The 18,136-nt window shown below is 57.0% G+C and overlaps 1 protein-coding gene across 2 annotated transcripts in view; it reads left to right on the forward strand.

Moving 5' to 3' along the window:
- The first annotated feature begins 452 nt into the window (after nt 1-452).
- The window catches only part of U2AF2 (U2 small nuclear RNA auxiliary factor 2), a 24,025-nt gene continuing 6,341 nt past the window's right edge, over nt 453-18,136 (forward strand). Inside the window, exons 1-11 of one of the 2 annotated variants that reach the window (XM_025367399.1) lie at nt 453-1,552; nt 5,579-5,714; nt 6,552-6,596; nt 6,890-6,993; nt 7,357-7,508; nt 8,804-8,920; nt 9,865-10,003; nt 14,475-14,554; nt 14,637-14,759; nt 15,047-15,145; nt 15,401-15,649. In XM_025367399.1, coding sequence (XP_025223184.1) covers nt 1,504-1,552; nt 5,579-5,714; nt 6,552-6,596; nt 6,890-6,993; nt 7,357-7,508; nt 8,804-8,920; nt 9,865-10,003; nt 14,475-14,554; nt 14,637-14,759; nt 15,047-15,145; nt 15,401-15,649 — 1,293 coding nt within the window. In that variant the 5' untranslated portion in view covers nt 453-1,503. The remainder of the gene's footprint in view (nt 1,553-5,578; nt 5,715-6,551; nt 6,597-6,889; nt 6,994-7,356; nt 7,509-8,803; nt 8,921-9,864; nt 10,004-14,474; nt 14,555-14,636; nt 14,760-15,046; nt 15,146-15,400; nt 15,650-18,136) is intronic. The other variant, XM_025367400.1, reaches the window with a different exon arrangement.

Raw genomic sequence — 18,136 nt, forward strand, 5'->3', positions numbered from 1 at the left:
TGAGCCGAGATCTGGCCACTGCACTCTAGCCTGGGCGATAGAGTCTCCGTCGCAAAAAAAAAAAAAAAAAAAAAAGTAAAAAGAAGCGTAAACGCTACCCGCTGGGCTACCCGGACCAGTGAGTGGCGCGAGAGGCGGGACTCGATGACCTCGAGCAGGGGAGGCCACCCAGCGGCCAGGCCAAGTCTGGGGGATTCTTCCGTCCGGCCGCCAGGGGGCAGTAACGCCAGATCATCTGTCTCCCGGAAGGAATGCGCGATCATCCATCTGTTGCGCCTGCGCGACGGGAGGGGCCGGAGCGCGTTGATGCGGTTGCCAAGACAACCAAGAGGGTGGCCGGATTTAACCGTTGGGGATTAAGCACTTTCACTCTAGGAAGGGAAAATCTCGCGCACGCGCAACGGGGACTGAAACCTGGTCCCCGCAACCCCCTTCACCGGAGCAGTGGGAGAGCGCGCCACAGAGACACTTACGCAGGCGCAGAAGCCTGTTTCCCCCCTCACCCGCCGCTTCCACCCTGCGCAGGCGCAAAAAGCCGCGCCGGCAACCTCCGCAGCGGTCGCGCGCACCGTTCACCCCTCTTGCTGCTTTTGTCTCGCGCAACCTTCTCAGGCCCTCCGCGAGGCCGGTCCTTTTTTTCTTTCACTTTCCCCACCCGGAGAGCCAGGTGCTGAGAACCGGGACCTCGTCTCCTTCTCTGTATCCCTTCCCCTGACCCACCTCGCCTCCGTCCTCCCTCCCTTTTCCGTTCCCGAAGCCGGAAGGAGCCGAAGCAACCACGAAAAAAGCCGAAGCTGTCCCCGGAGAGTGAGGCCTTCACGAAGCGGTGGCGGAAGGAGCCGAAGTTCTCTGATCTGCGGAGTGAGCAAGTGGCATCTCCGGAAAGAGCCGAAACTTGGACTCGAGCTTAATCCCAGGAGGGGCCCGAGGGCGCGCTCCGGAAATCTCCGGAAAGAGCCGAAGGCCGGGACGGTTAGGATTGTCGGAAGTCGCCGATTGCTTGGACAGGGCCGGCGGAGAAGATCGGAGGAAATCCGTGGAAGCAGCCAAAGACTGGGACGGATTGAATTGTCGGAAGAACCCGAACTCGCAGAGGGGGCTGGGCGCAGTGGAACACGAGGACACACGGAAACCTCCGAACGTTGAGGAGATAATTTTGGAAAAGTTACGAAAACCTGGGAAGTCGGCGAAACCCTACCTTCGGGTGTTTTCGGAAGCAGTCGCAGCTGCCATCTGCGTCTCCTTCGTCCAGTGTCCGGAAATAGCCGACGCGCTTCGGAGCCAGGCTCGGGGGGAGGGGCAAGCTCACGGGCGGGCGGGCGGGTGAGGGGGCGGAGCCCGGGCGGGCGGGGAGGGCTGCCGGAGGCTTGATTAGGTAGGAGGTGGTGAAGCGCCGGCGGCGGCCGGAAGTAGCCGAAGCCAGCGGCGGAAGTAGCCGAAGCGGCCGGAGCGGGCGGCAAGGCGAGGCGAGAGCTGCACAGGGCCCTACGCGGCCGCCTCAGCATGTCGGACTTCGACGAGTTCGAGCGGCAGCTCAACGAGAATAAACAAGGTGAGGGCGCCGGGGTCGCGGGGCGGAGGTGTGGGCGGCTCCTCGCGTCGCTCTTTGCCCCCCCGCCATTTTCTCCCTCGCTTCCCCCCACCTCTCACGGCCGTGCGACCCCCCCCAACCCCGGTTCCGTGGCGCGCGCCTCGTTCACGTGACATCCCCAGCGTTCGGCCGCGCGCTAGGCGAAGGGAAGGGGGCGGCGGGGCGCGGGCCCTTGACGCATGCGCACGGCGGCTGTCCCCGTGCCCCACGTGGTCCTGCCGGAGGTGGCTCGGGGGACGCGGCGCGAGTGCGCCAGGTGCCTCGACGTGAACTTTTGTTTTTTAAAATCTTTCTGTATTCTCTGAAAAGGAGATTATGTTAGGCCCCGTAATCCGTTCTTTTTCTCCCGCTGCCTTGGCACTTCCGCTTCCGGTCGGGCCCACGGCCGCGTCTCCACGCCCCCTTTGTTTCCAAAATGGCGGTTGTGAGGACTCGGGGGGGCCCCCCTTTCCCTCCTTCACGTGGATGAGGACAGAGCTGTTTCGGGGGACTCTTGGAGGCCACGAGCCCGTCTCATACCCCTTTTCGTTTTTGCTGATTTGCTGCGACCTCTCCTGCCAGGTGGTTTCTGCCCCGTCTGTTGGTAGTGGGGCGCTTCATATTAACGTGTTGGGCGCATGTTCCCTGAAGCATCTGCATTCTTTGAGTGTCGGCACGCACACATCCTGCATATGCGGAACTTTTGGCGGTCCCGAGAATCGCGATATGGAGTGTTTGAGACAAACCTCAAATCATGTACGATCCGAAACTCGGGGCACCTAATAATACTCAGCCTCAGATCTCGATGTAGAGATAAGGAAACAGGTTCTGAGGGAGGAAGAGGGATCTGGCCCACTGCGCTAAACTCTTCACTTAACGGGGAAGGTGGGAGGCAGGTTCCTTTCAGGGTATCGAGAATTGTGATGGGTGAGAACAAAAAGCGTGGGGCCCTGCTGATCTTAGGGATTCCGAGAATATTAGAAGTGGGAGCGTTGTTCCATGTTTCAGTTTGAGAGTAAAGAAACACAGGACTAGGGAAGGTTGGGGACTTGTTTCATTTCTTTTGAGCCTTCAGCTGCCCATGATCCTAGGTCGTTCGGAGGACGAAATGAGGGCTAAGGAATTTTCCTTTGAACCCAGGGGCTGTATTAGGAAACAGTGCCCTGGGGAAGAAATAACGTTTACTGAGGGTCTGACTCTGTCTTAGGTGATGGACTGTTCAAGAGCATAGGCTTTGGAGTTGAGCACATCAGGGGTTTAGATACTTGCTTTGTTGGTTAGTAACTACTTTTAATACGTTTGTCTCTCTTTTTTTTTCCTATTTGTAAACCGATTATTATTTTCTTCTCACTCGGTTTTGAGAGGATTAGTAAGGATTATAGTAACGATAGGTGTAGTTAAACTCTGAGCGCTCATGTGTGCCAGGCTCTTCGCTAAACTCTTAGCGTGATTTTATTTAGGGGATCCTTGTAACAGCCCTGTGAGGTCAAAATGATTTCCACCTCTACTGGGGAGGAAACTGAGGGCTCAGAAAAGTTAAAAACTTTCTCAGGGCTCAGCTAGTCAGAGGCAGAGCTGAGATTAAATGGGGTAACGTAAAGTATGTGGCATGTGGCTTGGTGTACACTAGGTGTTCAGTAAGCGATATTTGCAATTGTAAAATTCCATGCTTAAAGAGGAGGGTCTTCCACTCACAGAGATTGTGTCACAGTTGGGAAAGGGCAGGAAAAGGTGCTTTCCAAATGTCATTCTGTCACGCAACACCTGAGTGGAGTAGATGTGACCCTCGTTTACAGAGAAAACACCAAGTCTTAAAGGTTCAGTTGTTTTTGCATGGTTTTTGTTGGTGAGCAGGAAAGCAGGTACCGATTCTGAGCTCTGGCTGGCTGCAAGGCCAAGTTCCACTCTGCTGGGCCACCAAGTGGAGCTGATCGGGCCGTTCTTTGAGGCTCTCAGATGGTGCTTCACTGGTTCTCCCGGGGTTTCCCCCTTGGTGCTGATAGGGCCCTCCCTGAGACCTGGCACGGCTCCTGGGTTGCCGGAGCTGCTCCCATAAGATGACCACAATACAGTGTTTTGAGCAAATGAAGCTCTCTTGGTTTTTACCTGTCCAGTATCAGTGTGTGGGAGAGGGTTCTTGTCATAGGGGAAGCTCTGCCCACGTGTCACTCTGCCTGTGGGTCTTTGTGGAGGACGGATCAGCCTCTGTACCTGTCGGCTTCTGCTTCAGTCCCTTCCTCTGCTACCTGTGTCGATAGGGAATTTCCTTGTCTGTGTCCCAGGCACCCAACGGGCGTCATTGCTTTCTCTGCGTGGCTTCCTCTCTGCCTGCTTGCCTGTTTCAGAGCCTTAGCAGCAGGAAGGGCTCTTGGGGCTCACAGCCTGTCCATCTTCCAGGCGTGGAGTTGTGCCCAGTGCCGTGCCTGCGTGCTTACCCTGCTGCTCTGCACTGCTGGCCTGTCCTGCCGATTGTTCCTCCCAGTTTCAGTTTTTGATTTTGGGGTTTTTGGCCTTCGAGGGGACAATTCTATTGTCATTAGTGGTTCTAGCCAGACTTGAGTGTTCTGCGGGATCCACATTCAAGAGTATGACCTGGTGCTTAACTCACTGATGTTTGAGTGTTTACGTTCTGGTATCACCATTTCCTAGCTGTCTGGCCTTGGGCAACTGTGATCTCTCTGAACCTTAGTTTTCTGCCCATTAGGTCAGCCCCCCGCAGTGTTTTTCCGAAGCAGCAGTGAGAATTAAGAACAAACAAAACTATTTAGTGCAGAAGCATCTCAGTGTTTGTTTCTGTTGTTTTCCCTTCTGGGTGCATATTTTTCTGAGTGTTGGTGGTTTTGGAATTGTGATGCTTTTCCAAACATTCAAATTGCGTCACAAAAACATAAGACAAAACACCGTGGGTGAGGCTAAAGTTTAACATCCTCCCTCAGTGCCTTTTCCTCCTCTTGTCCCCAGGGATGATCACTGCAGGAGATGCGTGTTAACATACATGAGCACCTTAACGTGTGCATCTTTTTTGTGTGTGTGCTTCGTGGCTAGTTGAGAAATCTGGGTGTCTTTGAATTAAGGAAATGGTATGGCGGTGCTCACGAACACCCCCAATGCTCATGCTTTATTCTCCATCTTAAAGGGCCGGTCATCCTTCTTCAGGGGTTGAAGGGTCTGGTGAGAGCAGAGGTCTCTGGTTTTACCAGCGAGGCTCTGTTTCTAGTGGCTACGTCAGGCAAATACAGGGTTGAGGGAGCCGGCTGGAGGCTGGCAGAGGTGCATGCCCCTACCCTACAGTACAGCCTCTCCAGTACTTGGCTTTGAAGGGAGTGAGGCCGGGAGAATCAAGTGGTTTGGGATTCAAGTCTGGATGGGGCAAGCTCCTCCCCTGTCCTGCTGAAGCAGAGGAGGGCCTCTTTCCCCCTCAGTCTGCGGATTCTCTGAGGCCCTTCCCTTCCCCTAGGGAAGGGTGCTTGCTTCTGCATTATTCACTGGCTTGGGAAGGGATGGGCTGAGTTTCCCTGCTCCCTGGGGATATCAGATCCTGCCTGGCACCTGACCCCCAGGCCTGATGGTGGGGCTGTGGGTGCCAGCTGGTTGCAGAGGTCTTTCCTGAGGGGTCGCTGGGTCCCTTCAGGAAAACATCATTGGGTCTCTTGATTCCCCAGCCTCTAGCCCTGCCCCTCTCAGGGACGACCCTGGGGTCAGGCCCCTCAGCCCTCGAGGGGACCAGGAGCCAGCCTCCTCTGTCTTCTCTGGCTCCCAGCTCCTCCTGAGCATCCTCAGGTATCTCACACCCCGGGGGCATTTCCAGGCCCCGTCCCCCTGGTCCCCTCGTGGTCCCTGGACTCGCTTGTGGACCCAGGAGGCCTGTTAATTCCCTTCCTCCATTGGATCCCTTCCCTTTGGGGGTGGCCTCCCTGGGGCTGGGGACATAGCCACCAGCGCGCAGGGTGGGCTGGGCCCGCAGCCTTACTCCGCTCATCCCTTGCCCCTCCTCTCACCCTTGCCCAGAGCGGGACAAGGAGAACCGGCATAGGAAGCGCAGCCACAGCCGCTCTCGAAGCCGGGACCGCAAACGCCGGAGCCGGAGCCGTGACCGGCGCAACCGGGACCAGCGGAGCGCCTCCCGGGACAGGCGGCGACGAAGGTACTAGGGCTCAGGGATCCTCCTGGGCCAGCCTGGGAGTCGGGGGGTTGGTGTTGGCCGTCCTGTGGGTGGCCTGTGCGTGTCTGTCTGGGCCCGGGCCCTGTGTGGCTCGTTTGTTCTTCGTGTGCATCTGGGGGAGGGATCTACTGCTTGGTCTGTCTCGAATTCCGATTTTTTTCCCCTCTTTCTGGGGTTTCTTTCATTTTCTCTTGGTGGTTGCTGGTGGGTTGCTGGGGGCAGTAGGTTCTTTATCTGGAGCCTGGGAATTGATTCTGTGTTTTCCTTCACAAGGGGCTGTTCTCTGTCTCTGACTCTAAGGGCCTGTTCCTTCTTTTCGACTCTCTGTGGCTCTCTGTGGGACTCTCTTCGAGGGGGTTGGTCTCTGCCTCCAGTTTCTTTCTTCCCTGCCTCCCAGGAGAAGGGAGCTCTTGGGACCGAGGCAGTATCCACAGCCTGGGCTTACTTTCTGGCCCAGGGGTGTCGGTTTCCACCGCCTCTTCCCTTCTAGGCTTCCCTCTCTGTTCTCTGCTCCCTTAGGTGAGGAAGGGCAGGATGGGCGGAAGTCCTCCTGCCTCCTCCCAGCTCAGTTTCTCCAGCTAGAGACCGGTCCTTCCTGGCCCCTGGCCCCTGGCCCCTTTCTCCTGTCCTCACTTCCTCTTTCCTGGGGGTTGGGAGTGTTTGGGGGGAAATAGCAGGGCCGAGGGGGGCCTGCTTGCTGCTTGTTCACCTCGGCCCTGCTCCCGCCCTGGGGCTCAGTGCCCTTGGGGGGGTGTGGCATGTGGGGAAGACGAGGGTCCCCAGTCACCCCTCCCCATACCTTTCCCTCCCACCCCCCAGCAAACCTTTGACCAGAGGCGCTAAAGAGGAGCACGGTGGACTGATGTGAGCTTCTCTTCCTGCCCCTTCCTCCCTGATGTCCACTCCCTTCACCTTCCTCACGCCCGTGCACCCTGTCCCGCCCGTTTCCAGCCCTGGCCCAAGCACTGGGAAGAGTCCACTTACCTTGAAACCAGCACCCCTCCCCCAGGCCCTGCCCCAGACCCTCTCCTTCCCTGGAGAGAGTGGAGCTTACATGGTTGGGGGGAGGTGAAAGGGTGCCTGGGAGGGGGCTCGCAGGCCCCCTGTTAGTCAGACTGAGGTTGCCCTGCCCCGCTCTCCCCTCCCACCTCCCCCAGTCGTTCCCCCCGCCATGAGAAGAAGAAGAAGGTCCGTAAATACTGGGACGTGCCACCTCCGGGCTTTGAGCACATCACCCCAATGCAGTACAAGGCCATGCAAGGTAGGCCCCTGGCCGGGCTGCTCCCAGAGCGAGAGGGTGCAGGGGCTGGGATTCTCCGTCAGTCATTCCCCTGCGTGTGTGCGTGGAGGGGGTCGAGGACACAGGTGGAGGGTTGCACACCCCTGGGAGGTCTGGTCTCTGTGCTTTTGAGGCCTCCCTCTGGACGCCATTAGAAAGTGAGGCTTCTTAGGAGTAGCAGTTACAGGGTGGGGGTCCCGAGGTGGAAAGAGGATTCTGGAAGGTGCTAGGGCCAAGAGCCTGTAGGAGCTTTTTGCCGAGGAGGGGAACTCCCAGCGTGTGGTGGGGGGAGGTCACTGAACACTCCCCTGATGGGGTTTTATCCTGCTTTTACCCCCTTTGAAGCTGCGGGTCAGATTCCAGCCACTGCTCTTCTCCCCACCATGACCCCTGACGGTCTGGCTGTGACCCCAACGCCGGTGCCCGTGGTTGGGAGCCAGATGACTAGACAAGCCCGGCGCCTCTACGTGGGCAACATCCCCTTTGGCATCACTGAGGTACTGCCCTCCCCCTGCCCTCCCCTCTCCCTTGTCCCCTACCCCATTCCTCCCCTTCCCTCCATTCCCTTTCCCCAACCTGCACGGGTCAGACTCTGCTCCTGCAAGCCCCCCCGGCCCCCTCCCAGACGGACCGATGGAGTTGAGCCAGCCAGGGGCCGGGCTGGGGGTGGCCCTCCCTCCCTCCTCTTCCCTCTCCCGTCTCCCCTCCCCCCAACCTCCTCCAGCAACCCAGGGATCAAGCACACACATAATGTACCCACGTGTTGTACCTACGTGTCGGAGAGAGACAGAGAGGGAGACTTGGACACACACACACACACACACACACACAGACGCACGCTGCCCCTCAGTTTTTTTCTGACACGCCTCTCCTTCTCTGCCGCCTGTCCCCCATCCTCTCCCCCACGTCCCTCCCATGGTCGCTGTTCTTTTATTTTTGATCGCCCCTGACCTCCCCCTTCCCCACCACTCCTTTTCCCTCTCCCCTCTCCCCAACCCCTTCCTGTGGCACCCCCTGAGAATCCCGAGATCAAAGAGTTGTTTCCATTTCTCTTTAAAGTGAAATATTGTGGGGCTGAGATCCCTCGTAGCAACAAAAAGTTTGCTACCATCGTCGAAGGCAAGTAAGGTCCATTCTGACTTTCTCAACCTGCACTTTGCTACATTTGATAAACCAGCCCCCGGACTCCAGGGCCAGATTCCTCCACATCACTCTTTTCTCCTCCCCTCCCGTCCCTGCCCCTCCTCCCTACACTCCTCCTCTCCCACCCCTGCACTCTTGACCTCGTCCTCCTCGCTCGTCTCTGTCCTGCTTTCCTTTTCTGTCCTTTGCTCGTCTCTGCCCCTGCCTGCCGCTTCCTTTCTACTTTCCTGCCACTTTTCTCTCTGTCTCCACCGGGTGTCCCTTCCCTGTGTGCCCTGTCTCTTCATCTTCTCTGTTTCATGTTTTTCTTCATTTTGTGTTGTCACCATTCTCTCTGCCTTTTCTCGAACAATCTTCTCCTTTCCCCTGATTTTTTGGGGCTCCTGTGGCTGTCCCCCAATGCCTGTCCATCGCCTGCCCTTGGCCGTCTTCTTGCTACTGCTTCCTCCCCATTTTCTCTCTTGCTTCTGTTCCTACTATTGACTTCTACACCCCCACCCATATTCCACTGTTCCTTCCCCCCCTCCTCCCTCCCCTCATCCCTCTCCCCTTACCCCCAAACCCCTCTGTGTCTCCCTCTCTCACCCTTCCCCTCCTCTCTCCACCTCCCTTCCCCCGCCCCCCCCCTTGTCTCCTATTCCCTCTGCAGGAGGCCATGATGGATTTCTTCAATGCCCAGATGCGCCTGGGGGGGCTGACCCAGGCCCCTGGCAACCCGGTGTTGGCTGTGCAGATTAACCAGGACAAGAATTTTGCCTTTTTGGAGGTGAGCTGGGGGAGTGTGTGGGGTCAAGGAAACGTGTGTGATGTGAGGGCCCGTCCCCCAGGCCGCAGGTGTGTGGAGCTGCCCTGCGCTGTTTCCACTGGGCCCTCTGCAGCCCATTCTCCACCTGGTCGCTGAAGTGAGCCCTGTAATAGCTCTGCAGATCTGATCCTACTTTCTGCCTTACCTTTGTTTTCTGTGTGACCCGAGAGGCCTGGTTGGCCTCTGCCGACCTTTTTGGCCTTTTCCAGACCGTTCCGGCCCAGTCCTCTGCACTCTGGCCATGCTGACCTTCCCAGAACGTACCATGCTCTTGCGTGCTTGGCTAGAGTTCTTTACCCCAGCTAACTGATGTTCCTAACTAGTTTTCCGTTACTCCAGCTAATTGATGTTCCTAACTAGTCTTCTGTGTCAGTGTTTCTCAACCGTTGGGAAGGGGCCTTGGTTTTTGATTTTCGACTCTTGGACTGATAACTGGTGAAGTACTGTGAAGGCATTGGCAGTGTTGGCTTGCTCTAGAGGTTTCTGAGCACTCCTTCTCACTTTGTACTTGCCTCACTGCAGTCCACTTTCCGTTGCGCTGCTCCGGATGTGGGCTGAAATGTCCCCTCACCAGAAATACTCCAGTACTGTCATCTCCCCATTCAACTAAGCTTCCCTGTGACATCCTTTTTCAGCATTTTGTCCCTCTTCTGCATCGTCACAGCCTGCAATTGTGTGTTTGCCTCTGTGTTGTGTGTTGGGTGCCTGGTGTTTTTCACGGTCGAGTGTGAGCTCCTGGCAGCAGGGACATGCGTGTCTGTTGTCCTCCCAGTGTCCAGCCTGGGGCCTGGCATGTCATATTTGTTCACATGAGTGAAAGGAAAGAGGAAATCCCAATCCTGGAACGCTAGGGCCTGTATCAGTCCCTGGCCGCCACCCTCACCACACCTTTCTCTTTCATTCAGTTCCGCTCAGTGGACGAGACTACCCAGGCCATGGCCTTTGATGGCATCATCTTCCAGGGCCAGTCACTAAAGATCCGCAGGCCTCATGACTACCAGCCGCTTCCTGGCATGTCAGAGAACCCCTCCGTCTATGTGCCTGGTGAGTGGGGGATCCATTAAGGGTCGTCTTCCTCCCCAGTCCTGTTCCCATGGCCCGTCCTTCCCTTCAGCCCAGCTGGAGTGGCTTAGGAAGTCGTGTAAGTACTGTGGACCATAGGTGCCTTTTCCCTGCTTCCCCTCAGTCTGTGTGAGTGGGGTGCTCTCCTGCTGTTAGAGAAAGTGCCTAGGGCCGGGAGAGGGAGCTGTGACCTGCTTGGGGACACACAGCTTGTACGTGGCAGAGCCAGAATCAGACCAAAGGTGCTGGGGGAAGTGAGGGGCTTGTGGTCGGGACCTCGTGCCTGCTCTGGGACCTTGGAGGGCTCGGTCTGTGCCCGTCGGGGCTGGCATGCATCAACAGTTGGCAGCAAAGTTCCTGCTGTGGGGTCTGGCACCTGGGTGTTCACTCGTTTTTTATTTCCCATGTTTGCCTTGAATCTTGTGTTCTGGGCCGTTCCCCATAGCTGTGTTTAATATCGTCTCTAATTGGTAGGTAACAGCAAATCAGGGGTTGGCAGACCATCTCACTGTGTGAAGGCAGCCAGACGGTGTCTGCGTGCATGGGCCTGGCTGTGTGCCGGCATACCTCAACACGCATGGCTGCTGAGATTGGGCTTTCCCGTGCTATTCACAGGCCCCAGGATGGTCTCCCTTTAGAAAGCTTGCAGGATGTACAGAACCAGGTGATGGACCCTGTCAGCCCGCAGGCTAGAGTTTGCTGACCCTTGTAGTTGATGAATGGATTTGAGTGAGGGTTTGTCTGATGCCCTGTCAGGGTGTGGCCATGTCTCCTGGGACGTGGAGGAGGTGGGGTTCTGCTGGCCAGTACTCACTGTTGGAGGAGCCCTTTAGAAACCGAGTCAGTTCAGGGAGGCAGTGTGGAGCCCCAGATGGAGGCACGTCTGTGTCAGGCAGAACTTGGGCTGGGTCCCTCACTGGTCTCCAGTGCTTTTCTTGTTGTTGTTGCTGTTGTTTTTTGAGACGGAGTCTCACTCTGTTGCCCAGGCTGGAGTGCAGTGGCACCATCTCGTCTCAGTGCAAGCTCCGCCTCCGGGGTTCAAGCAATTCTCCTGCCTCAGCCTCCCGAGTAGCTGGGATTACAGGCACCTGCCACCATGCTCGGCTAATTTTTGTACTCTTAGTAGAGGTGGGGTTTCACCATGTTGGTCAGGTTGGTCTCGAACGCCTGACTTCAGGTGATCCACTCACCTCAGCCTCCCAAAGTGTTGGTATTACAGGCAGGAGCCACGGCGCTCAGCCCAGTGCTTTTCCACCATGAGTTTTGGTAAATTCAGCTAACCTTTTAGAGCCTGTGGTGTATGTTGACATGCTCTAATCTGAATGGACTTTTTACGTATGGGTGCGTTTCCCCGATCAAGCTACAGAATCTCTTCCCCACGTCTCTTCCTGGTGAATCCACTGTGTTTTCATTCATTTTAAATCCTGTGAGTGGCCCGCCACTTGCTGGTGCTTACTGTGTGTCAGGCACCGTCCTAAGTGCACTCCACGGATGACATTCCTACGATACAGGGATTGGCAAGTTACGATTGAGAGGCCAACTCTGACCCACTGCCTGTTTGTTTGTTTGTTTTGAGACGGAGTCTTGCTCTGTTGCCCTGGCGGGAGTGCAATGGTACGATCTCAGCTCACTGCAACCTTTGCCTTCCAGGTTCAAGCGATTCTCCTGCCTCAGCCTCCCGAGTAGCTGGGATTATAGGCATGTACCACTATGCCTGCTAATTTTTTGTGTTTTTAGTAGAGACGGGGTTTCACCATGTTGGCCAGGCTGGTCTTGAACTCCTGACTTTGTGATCCACCCGCCTCAGCCTCCCAAAGTGTTGGGATTACAGGCGTGAGCCACTGCGCCCGGCCACTGCCTGTTTTTTTAAGTAAAGATTGGTTGCGGCACAGCTGGCCTCGTCGTGCAGTGCCTGCTTCCGGGGTAGGGACATGGTGGGCCTTGGGGAATAGGAACGGTGGGTTATGGATCTAAGGTTGTTTCTCTTACCAGGCTGAGGGGCTTGACTCTTCTGAAGGTGATGGGGTGCTCTGGCAGGGGCTGAGCTGAGGGCGACCCAGTGATAGCAGTGGCTGCCGAGCTCCTTTCAGGCGTCCCCTGGGCCGAGATGGCCTGGTCATCATGGGAGGGGACATTCCTCCATCTTACAGATGAGAAAGAGCTTCAGGACAGTGGGAATTCCTGCTGGGTCTTCCCCATACCACCTTTGCTCCAGGTGTGATGCTTGATAGATGCAGCCGCTGAAGAGGTATGGGGCCCTGTTTCCCCGCCCGACTCTTGCAACATCCCTGCCAAGTAGGGCTCGTCCTCCTCAGTGATGAGTGTAGGAACTCGAGGCTCCGAGAAGATTCCTTTGAAGTAGTTGTCATGTAACAGCGGCTGACCCCACTGACAGTGCTCACAGTGTGTGTCTGGGCTGGGCTATCCCTGTTGTGGGCATTGAGTCTCACAGATGCCCGGGCCACGGTGACGGCCATGCCTGTTTTCACGTCCTCTATTGAATCAGCACTTGGCCCGAGCTGTTCTCACGCACGTGGCTCGCACGACAGGCGCCAGTATTCTTCCCATTCTACAGATGAAGACACTGAGGCCCTTGGAGCCTCATACGGTACAAACATGACTTGAACTCAAGGAGCCATGTACCCAGAGAGCCCAGCTCTTGCACCCTTGGCCCTGTGTTGCTCAAGTGAGACGTGTAGAGCCCGGGCTCGAGGCCGAGCTTCCAGTGTGACCCAGGCACAGCCTGCAGCCTGCCGTGCTGCCTGTGGAGAGTCACAGCTGAGTGTGGGCTCTGGAGGCTGTCTTTTTCCTGCCTCTGTGGCTGTGCTCTGTGCCTCAGTTACTGCCTTCTGTGCTGTAACAGCATTGCAGTAGGAGACTTGAAAGTCTGACAGGATGCCTGGCCCTTGGGGTGAGTGCTTGGTGTGTGTTCCTGCTCCCGGGCTGCTGCTACTTGTCCCTGTAGCATAGGAGACCGGTCTCCTGGGGTCTTCGTGGCCCCGGTCTGGTGTTTGGAGCCGGCTGGGTTGGTGCTTCCAGTTCTCTGGGGGCGGCATCATCATGGGCTGAAGGGGCTTGAGCAGGTAGGAGAGGGTGCGTGGGGGCGTCTCCCTCTTCCCATGGGCACAGCGGCTCAGCTTCTGAGGGTCCTTCCCATGTCTTGTCTTACCTGTTCCTTTCCAGCATCAGGATGGAGGTGGGATGGGGCCACTCACACCTGGTGTGGGGGCTGCAGAGGAAGGGGAGGCCACATGGCCTAGGCTTTGAACTTGGGAGTCAGGCTGGTTGGTTACCGGGTCCTGGCATAGCTGGTATCTGACAGGATGGCGTCAGGATACATTGGCAGAGCCTGTGAATCATCCCACCAGCAGGCACTTGTCTGTGAGTCCAGAGTTCAGCGGATAGGGCAGGATCAAGGGCCAATCAATTCAGCTGATAAACCCCCACCCTGGTATCAGCCCTCGAAGACATTGGATCCTGCATCCCACAGGCAGCCCCGAGTTCCCAGTGAGATCAGAGCGGCTAATGCTGCGGATGCTGCTCTGAGACTTGCTGAGCAGCCTCAGCTCCTCATTGTGCCTTGCCACCCGTGAGGGCAGGGCGCCCCTGCAGTGGCACCTGAGCAGCCTTGGCTCCTCATTGTGCCTTGCCACCCGTGAGGGCAGGGGCACCCCTGCAGTGGCACCTGTTCTGGCAGGGTGTGAAGGGAGGAACTGAGCTTTTTTTTTTTTTTTTTTTTTTTTTTTTTGAGACGGAGTCTTGCTCTGTTGCCCAGGCTGGAGTGCAGTGGAGTGATCTCAGCTCACTGCAGCCTCCGCCTCCTGGGTTCAAGCGATTCTCCTGCCTCAGCCTCCCGAGTAGCTGGGATTACAGGGTCCCACCACTACGCCCAGGTAATTTTTGTATTTCTAGTAGAGATGGGGTTTCACCATGTTGGCCAGGATAGTCTTATCTCTTGACCTTGTGATCCACCTGCCTTGGCCTCCCAGAGTGCTGAGATTATAGGCGTGAGCCCCCCATGCCCGGCCGGGGATAAGCTTTAATGGGAGCCTTGCCTGGGTGGCTGTCAGAGAAGGGGTGGAGTGTGTTGGGACTCAGCAGTAGGTCCCGAGCCCAGGTGAGCTGCCAGCATTCCGCAGCAGCAGGTGGCAGATGTGGGTGTGAACTTTGTGCCTTCGGAGCGTTCTGGAGGATGTTCTAGTTTGAGGTTCCCTTGAGGCTGGGCAGATTTGGGAGACAAGGTGCGTTCTCCCCAGGGAGCCTCTGTGCCACTGCCCAGGACCCTCCCTCGTCAAATCAGGCTGGGGTGGGATGGGCATGTGGCGGCCCCTCCCTCGTCAGATCAGGCAGGAAGTGTTATTTTTGGCGATGGAGGAGCTTGCCATAGGCTGTCCAGGTGTTTGGGAAGATAACCTGGTACTGGAATTGAAGTTCTTCTCTCCTCTGCCCATAGGGGTTGTGTCCACTGTGGTCCCTGACTCTGCCCACAAGCTGTTCATCGGGGGCTTACCCAACTACCTGAACGATGACCAGGTAACCTCCGTGCCTCCCTCCAGTCCCGTGCCCCCCCCGGCCCCACCTCAGCCCAGCCCTGATAGACTCTCGGCCGCTGCAGGTCAAAGAGCTGCTGACATCCTTTGGGCCCCTCAAGGCCTTCAACCTGGTCAAGGACAGTGCCACGGGGCTCTCCAAGGGCTACGCCTTCTGTGAGTACGTGGACATCAACGTCACGGATCAGGTGAGTCCCTGGCCCCTGGCCGCTGCCGCGTCTGTCCTTCCCTGCCTTGCGTCTGTTGCCAAGCCGTGGTGTCCCCTCCTCGGGACGGGGCGGGAGGCGGCCAACCTGAGGCAGTGCCCTGCGTGTGGGCTTGTCCTTGTCCCATGGTGTTGGCTTTTTCCAGGCTCTTAATCCCCTTTGCCTTCCCCTCTTCCCCCACCAATGCCCCGGCTTGGGGGTAGGTGTTGGGCTCCCGGTCCCTGACCCCACCTCTCCCGTACCCCCTACCCCTCGTCCTCCAAACGCAGGCCATTGCGGGGCTGAACGGTATGCAGCTGGGGGATAAGAAGCTGCTGGTCCAGAGGGCGAGTGTGGGAGCCAAGAATGCCACGCTGGTGAGCCCCCCGGCACGTCATCTTCCATTGGCTCGAGGGACCCGGGGGTGGGAGGGCTGGCTAGGGACAAGCGTTCTGATCTTTCTCCCAGCTTTCATGGGAAGGCAGTTGGGGGGCGTTCAGTGCAGTGTTGGGGAGTGGGGCTTTAGGTGTTTAAGTGTAAGAGATGGCCTTTTCCCTGGGTGGGCATCTGAGGGGCATAGGCTTGAGCAGAGGGAGACTGGGTCTGGGCCCCCTGTGACGCCCCTGCCTCCCCTGGCCCCACAGAGCACCATCAATCAGACGCCGGTGACCCTGCAAGTGCCGGGCCTGATGAGCTCCCAGGTGCAGATGGGCGGCCACCCGACTGAGGTCCTGTGCCTCATGAACATGGTGCTGCCGGAGGAGCTGCTGGACGACGAGGAGTACGAGGAGATCGTGGAGGACGTGCGGGACGAGTGCAGCAAGTACGGGCTTGTCAAGTCCATCGAGATCCCCCGGCCTGTGGACGGTGTCGAGGTGCCCGGCTGCGGAAAGGTCAGGAGGCCCCGGGCTCAGAGCTTTCTCACCCTCTCCCCCTTCCTCTTCTCGCCCTCTCTTTCCTCCCTTCTCCCTCTCTTCCCTCCTTTCTGCCTCTTTTCCCTGTCCCTCTTCTCTCCTCAGTCTCCCTCTCCCTTCGCTGAACATGCATATAGGTGTGTGCCGTCACTGAGTGCTGCCCTCAGGCCTGGCCATAGGAGATGTTGGTGACGCAGACGGGTGTGTGGCCCTGTGGGGGTCTGAGGCCTGCAGGCGAGACAGTAGTTGGGGAATGCAGCTCTGTATTGCTTTAGAACTTGGCCTTGCTCCCCCTTCTTATATGGCCTTGCTTGTGCAAATGGTTTTGTCTGGTTTGTGGAGTGGGGAAGAGTGCTGGGAACAGTCCCAAGACACCTGCTGGTGTCTGCTATGTCAGGCACCCTGCTGAAGCTGTGTTTGCACTCACCCTGAGCCCTCTAAGTAGCTCCTGAGCTCCATTGTGGGAGGAGACAGGCACAGCTGGGGTGGCTCACACTGGCAGGTTTCAGGTTCTCGGAGTCTGATTTCAGAGCTTACTAAGTCCTGTCACCTCCAGCACCGTGACAGGTGTAACCAACTCACCTTGTCTGCCTTGTGAGACGGTGGTGGTGAGGGCGTGTGACCTGCTCTTTGATCCCCTTGTTCGGCGTATGTATGGAATTCCCACCGTACCAGGCTTGGAGGGACCTCTATTCACTACTGAACCCTCAGTGTCTACATCAGAGCCTGGTACGATGATGCTGAGGGTTCAGTAGTAAATAGAGGTCCCTCCTGTGCTGTGCAGCAGAGGTCCTGGGGATGCAGCTGTTAGAGGACATGCATGCTGTGTTGATTCAGGGCAGGGGCGGCATTCCTGGGTGTGCTGTTCATTCAGGGTGGTCAAGGTTAAGAGGTGGCAGTGAGCAGGTGAGCGAGCGAGGTGGTGGGGCCGGGGCTGAGTGGCAGGCCTTGGAGGGCTGCATGGGTCTTAGAATGACCGGTTATTTTGAGCCAGATGGGAGGGAAGCAATACTGAGAGGCCTCCAGTGTGGTCACGCCTGGCAGATGGAAATGGCCCCACATGGTGAGGTTAGGGGTGGGTGCGGAGGCACAGCAGGTGCTTCCCTGGGCTCTGCCTGCTCTGCTTAGCCCTGCAGGGCAGAATGTGGATGAGCAGGAGGGCAGAGAGGGTGCTGTGGACAGGAGGCCTTGCTGGGGGCTGGCAGGTTTGGTGCTGCCGAAGTGATGCCACAGCCAGGTTTGTCAGGACCAAGGCTGGCTGTGCAGGGCCAGATTGGGCAGGGGGGCCTTCTTACGTCGTGGAAGCAGCTCGGCTTTCCCCTGGAGTGGTGGGCTTTTCAAAGAGAAAACAGTGCTGTGGTGGTGGCATTTTTGAGGTGATCATGGCTGCAGTTGGGAAGATGAATGGTGGGGAGGTGTCCCATGATAAACTGGGTGAAAGATGGTAATCTGATTTAAAGTAGCACCAGGGGATGGAGAGTTGAAGGATTTGAGGGAGACTTGTGCCTGGGAAGTGTCCAGACTTTGGTGATTGGTGTGTTTGTGTGCGGGGGAGGCCTATGGGCTGCTCAGTAGCAGCTCCGATGGTGGGGACGGTAGGTGAGACGCAGGGGTGACAAGCAGGTTGTGAGGGTGAGCCGGGGGAGGGGGCGGCTAGCTGGCTTTGGATTTCTGAGACACCCAGTAGAGATGTCGAGGATGAATTAGCTGGACAGGTCTGTGTTCCCAGCATGAGGGCTGATGGAACTCAGGTGTCAGGGTCCCGCTTGGGACCTTGGGATGGCGGAGTGGGAGAGCAGAGTTGGGGAGGCAGCTGGAGAGGTGGAAGGAGCATCTTAGAGAAGGGGCAAGGGGAAGGCCAGCAGCATCTCCTCTCACTGCAGCTCCTGCCCATGCCCTCCAGAGTCCCTGTCCCTTGAGCTGGTATGTCAGGGCTGCTCTCTGGTGTTGGGCTGGAGCTTGGCTCAAGCAGGGGCTGAGGAAACATTTGTGGGAAGAAGAGAAGGAATGGAGAGACCCTGGCCTTTGGGATCAGCTGACCTGTTTTACATATTAAATTTATTGCATTGGCCGGGCGCAGTGGCTCACGCCTGTAATCCCAGCACTTTGGGAGGCCGAGACAGGCGGATCATGAGGTCAGGAGTTGGAGACAAGCCTGGCCAATGTGGTGAAACCCCGTCTCTGCTAAAAAAAAGTACAAAAATTAGCCAGGTGTGGTGGCACATGCCTGTAATCCCAGCTACTCAGGAGGCTGAGGCAGGAGAATTACTTGAACCCGTGAGGCGGAGGTTGCAGTGAGCCAAGATTGCGCCACTGCACTCCCAGCCTGGGTGACAGAGCAAGACTCGGTCTCAGAAAAAAAAGAAATTACTGCATTGTATCCCTGTTTTATTCTTAAATTTTTTGTTACATGTCTTTTCTTTTTTTTTTTTTTTTTTTTTTTGAGACGGAGTCTCGCTCTGTCGA

The sequence above is a fragment of the Theropithecus gelada genome, chromosome 19 (genome assembly GCF_003255815.1).
Source record: "Theropithecus gelada isolate Dixy chromosome 19, Tgel_1.0, whole genome shotgun sequence".
NCBI lineage: Eukaryota > Metazoa > Chordata > Mammalia > Primates > Cercopithecidae > Theropithecus > Theropithecus gelada.